This window comes from Salvelinus alpinus, chromosome 7, assembly GCF_045679555.1.
Source record: "Salvelinus alpinus chromosome 7, SLU_Salpinus.1, whole genome shotgun sequence".
Classification (NCBI taxonomy): Eukaryota; Metazoa; Chordata; class Actinopteri; order Salmoniformes; family Salmonidae; genus Salvelinus; species Salvelinus alpinus.
In genome coordinates this window covers 57,597,427-57,612,188 of record NC_092092.1, presented here as the reverse complement: position 1 = coordinate 57,612,188, position 14,762 = coordinate 57,597,427, and the positions used below count along the sequence as shown (strand labels likewise).

Here is a 14,762-nt window from a genome sequence, read left to right as displayed (position 1 = left end):
ATCCTGGTTGTGTGTGTGTGTGGCTCCGGGTGATTCATCTGTGTCCAGAGGCCAATAGGATAAGAGGATAGGAGGAGGACATGGCCTGGCTTTCTTCTGCTCAGATCATTAACTCCTCAGGGCCAGCAGGGTTAGGTTATCGTACTCCAGCCCTGCCTAGCTGCATATCAGCCATGCAACATTACAACGCCTGGCTGCATCATTATCTACCTTGAACTGGGCCGATTTTTCATCTTCTTATTCACTGGTATAGTATCCCATTCAATGTACTGGTATGATACTTTGTACAATGTGCGATGTACTTCGATTTTACAGAAATGTTTAGTGGAAATGATGCATTGGATCTGCTGTGAACAGAATGGAGAGAAGTGTGTGGAGTACATTAGCACGAAAAGAAAGGAGAAGACACGTTTTAAAAGTATATCTTAATATAAACATTTTATTCAGTGCATTTTGTGCAGACAACAAATAATAAACAACTTGGAAGGTAGCAGGCTGAACTGGTTGTTTTTCAGTTTTATCCTGGTAGTTCGGAACACATGATCCAACATGGGGTTAATACACATAGCCTACATCATGCACTATAGCTCTGTCGTCCAGAGTTCCCCGCTGTCTCCCATGCAACAGAGGTTCACCTAAAAAAACAAAGGAAACAAAAGAAGAAAAAAAACGCTTCCCAGTAGCATGTTCCATATGAACAAGGTATGTAGCCGAAGGGAAACTTAGAGCACTTAGCCCACAAAAAGGGTTGTCTTTGTACACAACCGTGTTTTTGTGCAAGAAAGGGACGTTTTTTTGTTTGTTTTTTTACTTTTACAAACATGACATATCCTATAAAATGTTTAAGCCACCTAAAATTCCACAGTATTTTTTAAATTTATTTAGAAAATTGTCACTACGATAAGTTACTCAAACACGAAACAAGTCCTGGGTGGGGGCCATCACCATATCCTCATATGGTGAACTGAATCAGCCAATAAGAGCCAACAAAAGGGGAGGGGGCAAGGCATGACACAAGCACTGGACTGGAGAACAGACCATGGGGACTGAAGACAGAATACAATGTAACACAACAGAAACAAAAGGACATTGAACAGTCGATTCATACCTCAACTCAACCCTAGAGCTCACGAGCAATATATAGTCTCTTTCCCTTCAGCAAAAAACACTTTCTAGAACATTGACAAGCCTTCCTACTTCCTTTCTTCCTCATTCTCTTTGTTAACTTTTCTTTCTCTCATCAAAAATGTACAATTTTAAAAATAACTCAACACCTCCAGCTGCGCCTGTATACTGGCTTGGCTTGACTGCTTAAAGGCACAGTCTTTCAGCTCTGTCTTTGGTGTGCTGGAACCCCTTTAACTGTGGAGACGGCTACAAAAACACAAATACTGAAGAGGGCGAGAGAACAAGAGGGAAAAAACAATAAAAAATAAAAAGCTCTCCGCTAATTTGGAAAATTAGCAAGCAAAGTTGCAGCTATGGTGTCGTCGCTCAGAGTGCCACACGCTTTTCCCTTTATTGTTGTTTTATGCTAGAGAGCTCTAAATCTCTTCTGTGCGTGTGCAGGAGAGCTACTGTTATATCTGGCTGCGGTTGCAGCTTCGCTAGGGCTGCACTCCCTCATGGGGAACGGCTTCGTATTCACAGAAGCATCATGGATGACACAGAAACAGGGCACTCCTCTACCCACTGCAGCCCCTCACCGGTTGCCCTGACCGCCTGCCTGCCTCTCTACCTGCCTGCCTGCCGGGTAGGATATGACCGGGTAGGTGTCTATATGATCAGGACCTATAAGTAAAAGAAGTCGTTATCTGCAGGAAATAAGAAACCTTAAAAGATGAGCTAACTGGTACACAGTCATTACCACCAGAGAATCGCCAACAGAAAATGGGGTTCTCAAATGGCGTTTCAAAATAGCCTAGCGTTTTGCAAACAAAGTCCACGGTGTAATTTGGTTGGCTGTTGAAAGATACAGATTGTTTGAATGGAACCTAATCGAGTGTGGTGACTGATTGGTGGTGGTGTTTAGTAGTCGTAAAGTTATCCTGAACCGCCAATGGTTTTGGAGAGAGAAGTCTGCTTGGAAGTCACGCTCTTCTGGAGGTAAGGTGTCTTCTTCGTCCGCCCCGGCCCGCCACGCCACCACCCAGCTACGTGGATTCGTTCTGGCTCACCGTCTTGCCTCCGTTGAGCACGGCCGAGGCGCTCCGGGACTTGGTGGGCGTGCCGCTACCGGAGCGTGAGAACTCTGTCAGGTCGTGGAGAGAGGGCTCCCTGTACATGGCCACTGTGGGACAGACAGACAGACAGGAGAATGGTAAGACACATGGCTGCTAGTATAGATGGAGTTGAGCAATATAATAGAATACAAAAGAATACACTAGAATATAATTGTATTGTCCATCTGGAGATTCAGGTTTTCCTCTTTGGTCGGACCAAGTTATATTCTATTCTCTTCTATTGCTCAACTCCCTCTGATCCTGTCACTGTAGCTCATAACAGAATGTACACCCCTGCCATAAGCACCAACAAAAATATCAGGACAAGTTATTTTTAGAGGGCCGAAAGTACTTATAGACACTGCCTTACATTAGTTATTCAGGAGCTTGTAAAAGTTAAAGCAGCGTTGTCTGCATCTCGGAAACCTTTCAGAAGAAACACCAGTCACCTTAGAGGTTCTGATCTCTTTAGTCTTTAGGAGCCACTCCTAAAACAGCCAGAGTGTTTTAATGTGCGGCCCTCCTGGGGCTTGACATTGCCTTGCTTTTTTGGTGATAACAGCAGGGTACACACAAAGCAACAAGTCAATCAATAGTGGACTTAAGTGGGAAGCTGTGTGGGATCGATGCTGGGCTTATTATCCACGGCATTAAGGAACTATAATTCAGGAAGGATGACTTAGAGGTCAGGGTCCATCTCACCGCTGGGCTGGTGATCCTTAGTTCATATATACGCTTTTACTTTCCTCCAATCATCCCTCCATCTCTCTCTACTGTATCTCTCCCTCTTTGACCTAGCACCTTAACACACACACACACGGATGGGTAAAATTAAAGGCCGTGGGCTGAGACTCGTGGACTGGAACCAGAGCGAAGAGGAGAGGGGGAGCGAGGAGCGGCTGGTGGAGATGGTTGAAATGCTGAGACGGCTCCTTAATTGGTCGGCTGGTATTGCTGCTGCCTCTGGATCTTTATGGGCTGCTGGAACAAATGCTTTTTTCTTTCTCTCTCCCCCTCTTTATTCTCTCTCTCTTTATTCAATTCAATTCAATTCAATTCAAGGGGCTTTATTGGCATGGGAAACATGTGTTAACATTGCCAAAGCAAGTGAGGTAGATAATATACAAAAGTGAAATAAACAATAAAAATTAACAGTAAACATTACACATACAGAAGTTTCAAGACAATAAAGACATTACAAATGTCATATTATATATATACAGTGTTGTAACAATGTACAAATGGTTAAAGCACACAAGTTAAAATAAATAAACATAGATATGGGTTGTATTTACAATGGTGTTTGTTCTTCACTGGTTGCCCTTTTCTTGTGGCAACAGGTCACAAATCTTGCTGCTGTGATGGCACACTGTGGAATTTCACCCAGTAGATATGGGAGTTTATCAAAATTGGATTTGTTTTCGAATTCTTTGTGGATCTGTGTAATCTGAGGGAAATATGTCTCTCTAATATGGTCATACATTGGGCAGGAGGTTAGGAAGTGCAGCTCAGTTTCCACCTCATTTTGTGGGCAGTGAGCACATAGCCTGTCTTCTCTTGAGAGCCATGTCTGCCTACGGCGGCCTTTCTCAATAGCAAGGCTATGCTCACTGAGTCTGTACATAGTCAAAGCTTTCCTTAAGTTTGGGTCAGTCACAGTGGTCAGGTATTCTGCCACTGTGTACTCTCTGTTTAGGGCCAAATAGCATTCTAGTTTGCTCTGTTTTTTTTGTTAATTCTTTCCAATGTGTCAAGTAATTATCTTTTTGTTTTCTCATGATTTGGTTGGGTCTAATTGTGCTGTTGTCCTGGGGCTCTGTGGGGTGTGTTTGTGTTTGTGAACAGAGCCCAAGGACCAGCTTGCTTAGGGGACTCTTCTCCAGGTTCATCTCTCTGTAGGTGATGGCTTTGTTATGGAAGGTTTGGGAATCGCTTCCTTTTAGGTGGTTGTAGAATTTAACGGCTCTTTTCTGGATTTTGATAATTAGTGGGTATCGGCCTAATTCTGCTCTGCATGCATTATTTGGTGTTCTACGTTGTACACGGAGGATATTTTTGCAGAATTCTGCATGCAGAGTCTCAATTTGGTGTTTGTCCCATTTTGTGAAATCTTGGTTGGTGAGCGGACCCCAGACCTCACAACCATAAAGGGCAATGGGCTCTATGACTGATTCAAGTATTTTTAGCCAGATCCTAATTGGTATGTTGAAATTTATGTTCCTTTTGATGGCATAGAATGCCCTTCTTGCCTTGTCTCTCAGATCGTTCACAGCTCTGTGGAAGCTACCTGTGGTCCTGATGTTTAGGCCGAGGTATGTATAGTTTTTTGTGTGCTCTAGGGCAACGGTGTCTAGATGGAATTTGTGGTCCTGGCGACTGGACCTTTTTTGGAACACCATTATTTTGGTCTTACTGAGATTTACTGTCAGGGCCCAGGTCTGACAGAATCTGTGCAGAAGATCTAGGTGCTGCTGTAGGCCCTCCTTGGTTGGTGACAGAAGCACCAGATCATCAGCAAACAGTAGACATTTGACTTCGGATTCTAGTAGGGTGAGACCGGGTGCTGCAGACTGTTCTAGTGCCCGCGCCAATTCGTTGATATATATGTTGAAGAGGGTGGGGCTTAAGCTGCATCCCTGTCTCACCCCACGACCCTGTGTGAAGAAATGTGTGTGTTTTTTGCCAATTTTAACCGCACACTTGTTGTTTGTGTACATGGATTTTATGATGTCGTATGTTTTTCCCCCAACACCACTTTCCATCAATTTGTATAGCAGACCCTCATGCCAAATTGAGTCGAAGGCTTTTTTGAAATCAACAAAGCATGAGAAGACTTTGCCTTTGTTTTGGTTTGTTTGGTTGTCAATTAGGGTGTGTAGGGTGAATACATTGTCTGTTGTATGGTAATTTGGTAAAAAGCCAATTTGACATTTGCTCAGTACATTGTTTTCATTGAGGAAATGTACGAGTCTGCTGTTAATGATAATGCAGAGTATTTTCCCAAGGTTACTGTTGACGCATATTCCACGGTAGTTATTGGGGTCAAATTTGTCTCCACTTTTGTGGATTGGGGTGATCAGTCCTTGGTTCCAAATATTGGGGAAGATGCCAGAGCTAAGGACGATGTTAAAGAGTTTTAATATAGCCAATTGGAATTTGTTGTCTGTATATTTGATCATTTCATTATTCTCTCTCTCTCTCTCTCTCTCTCTCTCTCTCTCTCTCTCTCTCTCTCTCTCTCTCTCTCTCTCTCTCTCTCTCTCTCTCTCTCTCTCTCTCTCTCTCTCTCTCTCTCTTTATTCTCTCTCTCTCTTTATTCTCTCTCTCTCTCACTCTCTGTATTCTCTCTCTGCATCCCCTATCGAAGAACTAGATCTGGCATTTGGGTTCTGAGAGAAATGTGCCTTTTTAGCCTGATTTGTAGTTTCGGAATGAAAGCAATGTATTGTATGTTTAACATTTTCTGGAGATGAAAGCGAGCTCCCCAATTTCCTTTATTTTGATTACATTATTTAGCCATTTGCGGTTTCTTGACATAAAACGATCTTCGAACAATCATGCACAACAACTTCTATTCCTATTATTCCCACACATTGTCATTCTCCCTCCAACTTCATACCTCTCTCTCTCTCCCTCACCCTTCATACCTTTCTCTCCCTCCCCCTTCATACCTCTCTCTCTCTCCCTCCCCCTTCAAACCTCTCTCTCTCTCCCTCACCCGTCATACCTCTCTCTCTCTCTCCCTCACCCTTCATACCTCTCTCTCTCTCTCCCTCACCCTTCATACCGCTCTCTCCCTTCAAACCTCTCTCTCTCCCTCACCCTTCATACCTCTCTCTCACTCCCTCACCCTTCATATGTCTCTCTCTCTCCCTCACCCTTCATACCTCTCTATCTCCCTCCCTCACCCTTCATACCTCTCTCCTTCTCCCTCACCCTTCATACCTCTCTCTCTCCCTCACCCTTCATACCTCTCTCTCCCTTCATACCTCTCTCCCCCTCCCTCACCCTTCATACCTCTCTATCCCTCACCCTTCATACCTCTCTCTCTCTCTCTCCCTCACCCTTCATACCTCTCTCTCCCTTCATACCTCTCTCCCCCTCCCTCACCCTTCATACCTCTCTATCCCTCACCCTTCATACCTCTCTCTCTCTCTCCCTCACCCTTCATACCTCTCTCTCTCCCTCACCCTTCATACCTCTCTCTCCCTTCATACCTCTCTCCCCCTCCCTCACCCTTCATACCTCTCTATCCCTCGCCCTTCATACCTCTCTCTCTCTCTCTCCCTCACCCTTCATACCTCTCTCTCCCTTCATACCTCTCTCCCCCTCCCTCACCCTTCATACCTCTCTATCCCTCACCCTTCATACCTCTCTCTCTCTCTCCCTCACCCTTCATACCTCTCTCTCTCTCTCTCCCTCACCCTTCATACCTCTCTCTCCCTTCATACCTCTCTCTCTCCCTCATCCTTCATACCTCTCTCTCCCTCACCCTTCATACCTCTCTCTCCCTTCATACCTCTCTCTCTCTCCCTCACCCTTCATACCTCTCTCTCTCCCTCCCTCACTCTTCATACCTCTCTCTCTCTCTCCCTCGCCCGTCATACCTCTCTCTCTCTCCCTCACCCTTCATACCTCTCTCTCTCTCCCTCACCCTTCATACCTCTCTCTCTCTTCCTCACCCTTCATACCTCTCCCTCCCTCACCCTTCATACCTCTCTCTCTCTCCCTCGCCCTTCATACCTCTCCCTCCCTCACCCTTCATACCTCTCTCTCCCTCACTCTTCATACCTCTCTCTCTCTCCCTCACCCTTCATACCTCTCTCTCCCTCACCCTTCATACCTCTCTCTCCCGTCATACCTCTCTCTCTCTCCCTCACTCTTCATACCTCTCTCTCCCTCACCCTTCATACCTTTCTCTCTCTCTCTCTCCCTCACCCTTCATACCTCTCTCTCGCTCTCCCTCACCCTTCATACCTCTCTCTCCCTCACCCGTCATACCTCTCTCTCCCGTCATACCTCTCTCTCTCTCCCTCACTCTTCATACCTCTCTCTCCCTCACCCTTCATACCTCTCTCTCTACCTCACCCTTCATACCTCTCTCTCCCTCACTCTTCATATCTCTCTCTCTACCTCACTCTTCATACCTCTCTCTCTCTCTCCCTCACCCTTCATACCTCTCTCTCTCTCTCTCTCCCTCACCCTTCATACCTCTCTCTCTCTCCCTCACCCTTCATACCTCTCTCTCTCTCCCTCACCCTTCATACCTCTCTCTCTCTCCCTCACCCTTCATACCTCTCTCTCTCTCCCTCACCCTTCATACCTCTCTCTCCCTTCATACCTCTCTCTCTCTCCCTCACCCTTCATACCTCTCTCTCCCTTCATACCTCTCTCTCTCTCCCTCACCCTTCATACCTCTCTCTCACCCTTCATACCTCTCTCTCTCAACCTTCCTCTCTCTCTCTCTCTCTCTCTCTCTCTCTCTCTCTCTCTCTCTCTCTCTCACCCTTCATCTCTCTCTCACACCCTTCATCTCTCTCTCTCTCTCTCTCTCTCTCTCTCTCTCTCTCTCTCTCTCTGCGATCATTCTCTGGCTATTGCTCTGTTTGGGCCCACTGGTCGGGCTGTTAAATGCAACCCAGTGATCTCAGTGAGCAGAGATGTGGATTTTTAATGAGCTACTGGTCGATTGGTCGGTGGATGAGAACAGACCAGCCAACCTGGGAGAGAAAGCATCATAGTCATTACAGCTGCCTGTTTGCTGTTCCTTTCTGCCCTTGTGAAAAAGGGCTTGAAAGGGATTCAATGCCCAGTGCATCACTCTCCAATGCCCTCCTGCCCTCATTTAGGCACTACAACTTATTAGACTTTCTTAACCGTGATTTTCAGAACGTACATGAACGGGATAACAATGTATTTGTGACACTCTCTCTTTAGTCTGTAAATTGTAACCATAAAAGGAGCTTGGAACTGACATATCCAAATGACAGAACGACTGAACATCTGATCAGTTTTTTTTACATAAATTGCTCGCCGCTCGGTGCTCATTTCTTGTCGGTTGAGTAATTTGGGTCGCTAGTGGATCGTTTACTTTGAGGAGGAATTTTCATCTGAAAGCTCATCCTTTCATCTTGTGGAAGTGGAGTACTGATGCTTTCTCACGCTCTGTTTTCTCGTTCAGGTAAGCCTGTGTGTTGATCTAGATGAAAGAGGCTTGGCCTTTTTAACATGAACAGATCCATCTATCCAGCACCCAATCATACCCCCTCTTTCCCTCTCCTCCCATGAGGCACCTGGCCTGGTTGGCCATGACATTAGCGTTAAAAAGCCTAGCTGTCACTATTCAAAACAGGCAGAATTTTATCATTCACGCAGCTTTTTGCCAAGGACATTGCCAATGCCTTTTCCACTGTCTGGCTCCAGTGAAGTATGAATGGCTTTTGGGAAGCGCTCAATAGCCCTGCCCACACACCATCGCCTCCGAGCAGAACACCCAGCGGCTGGGTAGCTGAGAGCAGCCTTTCTCCAAGCCGTAGGGAGATACTACCCACATTGAGGGAGGGGAAGAGAGGGAGAATAGGTAAAGGGAACAGGGACCTTTAATCAAAGAGAATCCTTGTGTTTTTTGGGGGAAAGTCTCCCATTCATACAAATAACCGCTGCCAAAGCTCAGTGCTCCAGGCCATAGTGAAATACCAATAAACGTTCAATTGCAATGTAATGGCCTTGGGAGAATAATCAACAAACTTATTTTTTTTAAGTAAAGTTTCCTAAGAAACCTTTCCCTATTTTTCTCCATTGTCTTCAAAATAGAGCCAAGCACCGTATAGTTAAAAAGATGGACAGACTCACCTTTCAAAGGCTTGGGAAGGAAGTGGCCTGCTGGCTTGTTCTTCTTCACGTGGTTCCCCTTCATTATCTCCCCCTCTTTATTCAGACCGAGGTACCAGCCCCTACCAGACTGCTGCTGTCTGTAGATCATGGAGGAGTAGGTCACGTAGTAGTTCTCAAACACAGACTCTTTGAACTTACACTCCGGGGTGAAGTGTTCCTGGCGAGAGAGAGAGGGAGGGAGAGAGAGACAGAGAAGACAGGATGAGCCTTGGCTGAAGGAGAGGGCGGGACACTGATGAGGGAGGTTGTAAGAGTCCTCATCTCTTGATTTTTAGTAAATGAGAGGCACTGAGATATGAAGCATCATTACTTAAGAACAGGAGGTGAAGGCAAGACTCAAACACACACCCTTGCTCAGAGAGTACACACACTTACACACACTCAAGGATTGAACAATCCTTATACAGCATCTGATTCAAGACATACAGCTCTCAATGCTTACCAAATTACCACGGTATTTTCAAAAGCTTCTATGTTCATCATTGCAAATAATTAATAGCTTTATGCCATAGATACAAAGTACCATTAATTAAACATAAGATTAAACGTTAATTATAATTTTACTCTGCAGTTTTAATAATATATTGGACAATTAATAATTACATTTGTTGGAGGATGTTTCCTCTGCAGAGGCTTTGTAATAGAAGACATGATTACTATGTATTAGTCAAGCCTTCACCAAACTATTGCCCTCTCCCAGCAGTGGGCATAAACAGGTTCAGATGGTGTGTGTGTGTGTGTGTGTGTGTGTGTGTGTGTGTGTGTGTGTGTGTGTGTGTGTGTGTGTGTGTGTGTGTGTGTGTGTGTGTGTGTGTGTGTGTGTGTGTGTGTGTGTGTGTGTGTGTGTGTGTGTGTGTATATATATATGCATGTGTGCGTTTGTGCGTCCTCACAAGCACGGGTGCCTGTGTGTATTGCACCCCATTTTGCGAAGTCGTCTCTATTGGAGTTTTCTATAATATAGGGAGATGGAATTATCTGTTGAGACAACCGCTGCTATACTACCGTACTAAAGCACTGTTCTTCCTGCTTTCTCTGTCGTCTCCCAATTACCTTGCAACTGCTTTCTGCCTGGGAACCATCTACACATTCAGTCCACAGTGGAAGAAACACCAATAAACTAAACCTGGGGTATTCAAATCTGAGACGTGGTTGGAAGTTATGCTGTTTTCCCACTCTTCTTGTCTAATCAGGAACTCATTTAGACCTGGGACAACTGTCACAGGTGTGACAATGAGCCGACATTGCTTATCATGCGCGCCTCGGCCTAATTGATTGATTGATCCTGTCATTTCATTGGCTGACTGTTTCTTTAAATAAGATCTCTTTGTTGTTTGAGGGGGAAGTTTCCATGAGGCTGGTTGTTAGTGTGTGACTGGCTGACTAAGTTGAGAGAATACATTAGATTTTTCTTCATTTGAAGTTGAATTCATGTTTAGGTAGTGCTTCCCTTGACCCTGCACCAGAACCTGTTTTTGTTAGTATATTAAATGTTGGTCTCTCCTGTGTGCTCATTGGCTAGGCTTAATACCGAAGTCTTGCAACCGGTTGACTTTATTTTGTCACTTTAAGAACCTGTATGTTTTGCCTCCTGAGTGGAGCAGCGGTCTAAGGCAGTGCTTGAGGCGTCATTACGTGTTTCGGAGGACGCGTGGCTCTCAACCTTCGCCTCGCCCAAGTCCGTAGGGGAGTTGCCGCGATGGGACAAGACTGTAACTACCAATTGGAAATCACGAAAAAAGGATTTAAAAAAAGTAACCTGTATGTTCGGCAAATCTTGGGTGTTGTAGGATCGGCTACCCTTAGGGCTCTATTTAATCCGCATCACTGAAGTTCAGCTCAACAGCGTGATTGAAATTTAAAGGCCATGTTCCCGTTTTAGCGGAGACTGCGTTCACGGTAAACACTGCATATGTCGGCTCAATGGGAAATAACCTTTGCTTTTCTATCACGGAATCTAATCTTCACAGATTGAATAGAACCTCTAATTTCTCTCCCGCCTCGCACAACAGGCATGTGGACTCTGGTAAATCAATGACATTGATCAATCAAGTAATCACCAGGGAGAAAGGAAAACTTTGTTTTTTTACTACACTGGGTTATACTACAGTCCTATGGCAACTTGGCAAACGCTTTAGAAAGGAGAGAATTTACATGTTTTTCAGACTGGGACAAGCTAGTATTGCTCAGTTGTACCACAGTGGATGTCAGTCATAAGATGGATGATGGGTCCTGGACCACATATCTGTTGTGTGATCATGACAAACTATCACCAGTGGAGTAAAATTAAAGATACCTTAAAAGAAAATGACTCAAGTGAAAGTCACCCAGTAAAATACTACTTGAGTAGTCTTAAAGTATTTGTTTTTAAATATACTTAAGTATCAAAAGTATAAATCATTTCAAATTCCCGTATATTAAGCAACCCAGATGGCACGATTTTCTTGTTTTATTTATTTACGGATAGCCAGGGGAAAACTTCAATAGTCAGATATCATTTACAAACTAAGCATTTGTGTTAAGTGAGTCTGCCAGATCAGAGGCAATAGGGATGACCAGGGATGTTCTCTTGATAAATGCGTGAATTAGACAATTTTCCTGTCCTGCTAAGCATTCAAAATGTAACGAGTACTTTTGGGTGTCAGGAAAAATTAAGCTTGTGTCAGGGAAAGTGAAGTAAAAGTTGTCAAATATACATAGTAAAGTACAGATACTCGAAAAATGACTTAAGTGGTACTTTAAAGTATTTTTACTAAAGTACTTTACACCACTGACTATCAGTCACCCAGTCATCAACACAATACTACTCTCTGGAGAGAAACAAAAGGGAGTGCAACACTAGATTAAATGCACATGTGCGTGCTCGTGTAGTCATACATTCACTCCCACTCTGGGCTGGAGTCTCTACACATGTATAGTCCACTTACAGTTAAAGAAAAGAACTCTGTTCTCTGTGTATTCACCTTGCCTTTGAATGAGGAGTCAACTCTTTTGCCAGTTCACACTTCACCTATTTTGTGGTCTGAGTCCTCATTACATTCACATTGCTATGTTTAGAAAGGAACCAAGATCTTTTTCAGACATTCAGCATTGATGTAGCGTTGTGCTAGCATTGATGTAGCGTTGTGCTAGCATTGATGTAGCGTTGTGCTAGCATTGATTTTGTGGTTAGCGTTATCTGAAATCCTTGGGACGTCCCTACCCTGAATCCTAACCTTAACCCCTACCCTTACCCTAACCTAAACTTAACCCTTACCTTAACCATTTTAAATGTCAACTTCAATGGTGTAATGTCGGAGTTGGGACATCACAAGGATTCCAGATAGCAAGGACCTTGGTTTTGTACCCTATGTTGTGATTCTCACCAAATATGTTGTCTTCTCACACTATTCAAACCCCACAATCAATAAACAGCTTATGAAGCTATTTTAGCCTATAGATAAACATATTGCAAACAAATAAGCTGAACATCGTGTCAGTACAAAGTGTATTTTTGAATTTCTGTGCATCCTTGACAATCTCTAATCAATATCCATAAACAGCACACGTTTTTTTCCATGAACCTGCACATCATCTTCTCTCACCAATGCGAGGGGTTATGGCAGGGGAAACGGTGTTGCAGTAGTCTACTGTGTGGTGTGGGAATAATGACAAGCGAACCTGGAGAGCTTTGTGTTCACATTGCCCGTTTGAGACTACCTCTCAGTAGTTGGACTACCTCTCAGTAGTTGGACTACCTCTCAGTAGTTGGACTACCTCTCAGTAGTTGGACTACCTCTCAGTAGTTGGACTACCTCTCAGTAGTTGGACTACCTCTCAGTAGTTGGACTACCTCTCAGTAGTTGGACTACCTCTCAGTAGTTGGACTACCTCTCAGTAGTTGGACTACCTCTCAGTAGTTGGACTACCTCTCAGTAGTTGGACTACCTCTCAGTAGTTGGACTACCTCTCAGTAGTTGGACTACCTCTCAGTAGTTGGACTACCTCTCAGTAGTTGGACTACCTCTCAAAATGCTGTCAGTTCGGTTCGCTTCCAGGGCTCTTTTGAGGGTTCTGAGCTCCTTCGGAGTGTTCACATTCCACCCAAAAAATGAAGGGAACCACACTGAGTTCACAAATTGTCTGAAATGGACCAAGTGTGAAAACACCTTCAGTGTAGATAAATATTCTCATCTCATCTCTCATCCTCCCTTGTCCCTGTCACTCCCAGAGCCAGCCCTGGCCCAGACCATGGTGACAGGAACACTGCTGTTGTCAGACGGCGCCGGTGACATGGCACCTCCATGGAGACTTCCTGTCAGCTCAACCCTGGCACACTGCTAAGCTACCATGACACCGATGGAGAACACTAGAAGGGCTAAGGCCCTATTCATACTTAGGAAATGTACACTTTCCTATGTACTTCTCAGTAGTTGGTATTCAGCCAGGCTTCCCCTAAAAATTGACAAAATTAATAAAATAATACAAATAAAATCATGTTTATTTCGTCTCTCTGTGTTTCATAACTTTCCTTCAACTCGCAAAAGGCTGAATGTATCTCACCAGAGAAAGCATCTGAGCGAGTTAAACAGCGCCTCTCTGTATGTGTAGGCCATCTATCTGATGCTGTCTGGTCATAAAGAGTATGACATTGCTGCCACCCATAGCATTGAATGCAACGGAAGCCAGTGAGAATTTGGCCTCCCTTGATAAAAATATAAAATAATAGCCCTATGTGATTGAAGGGCATCCCTTGACACTTTTTTTTGGTGCGCCAGCTCACTCAATTTAGCTCAACGCTGATTGGCTATTATTTTGTACTTTTTTTATCAAGGGAGGCCAAATTTGGATGATGTTGAAATTGTGCTGGAATAGTGGAGGCAGCTCCTGTTTTCTTTGCGACTTGTGGTAACTCTCCGTGGTTCAATAGTAGTTTAGTAGTCCGAAAATGTCAGAAACATTAACTTGCTTGACCATGCTGTAGGCCATGTAACTGTTTGTTACATGCTATATGCTTTGTGGACTTCACCAAACAGAAGTTGCTCTCTGGTTTTGTGATGAAACAAAGGTGAGGTTGAATTTATTCTGCCACTGTGTCTTCTTATTGACTCGGCATTTAGGCCTATATATCACGGTCGCAAGGCATATGCCACCGTGCTTCTACACCTGCATTGCTTGCTGTTTGGGGTTTTAGGCTGGGTTTCTGTACAGCACTTCGAGATATTAGCTGATGTACGAAGGGCTATATAAAATAAACTTGATTTGATTTGATATGTACTAACAGGTTATAGAGCAAACAACGTAATTATCACAACACAGGTTGTAATATGGCTTTTGTCCCCGGGCTTGGCTTCCCCAGTGATTTTACCCACGCACCACGACTGTTAAGACTTACCTGCAGGTGCGTAACAGGCTTTGCAAGCGTGGTTCCCTTGCGCATGCTGAATAAATGTCATTCAACCACTGAAACCCTCCCACTTGCTGGCTGACAGATTTTCTAGTGGGGTTTCAGTACAGGTATCTAAAGCCATCCCTTTAGAGTTGGTGTACCTTTTCATTTGAATGGGAATTTTCTCGACAGACAATAAAAGAACGGTTCAGAATATTAGGGATCAAATAAAGAAAGCCATGTTAATACACGCATATTCGTAAAAAAGTTTTGCACCA

General features: G+C 44.2%; 1 protein-coding gene across 7 annotated transcripts in view; it reads right to left on the bottom strand.

Moving 5' to 3' along the window:
* Positions 1 to 410: 410 nt before the first annotated feature.
* Positions 411 to 14,762, bottom strand: part of LOC139581301 (fibroblast growth factor 13-like) — a 189,358-nt gene continuing 175,006 nt past the window's right edge. For all 7 annotated transcript variants that reach the window (XM_071410901.1, XM_071410902.1, XM_071410903.1 and 4 more), the window contains 2 exons: positions 9,075 to 9,273; positions 411 to 2,290 (listed from right to left, as the gene is read on the bottom strand). In XM_071410901.1, the coding sequence (XP_071267002.1) occupies positions 2,154 to 2,290; positions 9,075 to 9,273 (336 nt within the window). In that variant the 3' untranslated portion in view covers positions 411 to 2,153. The remainder of the gene's footprint in view (positions 2,291 to 9,074; positions 9,274 to 14,762) is intronic.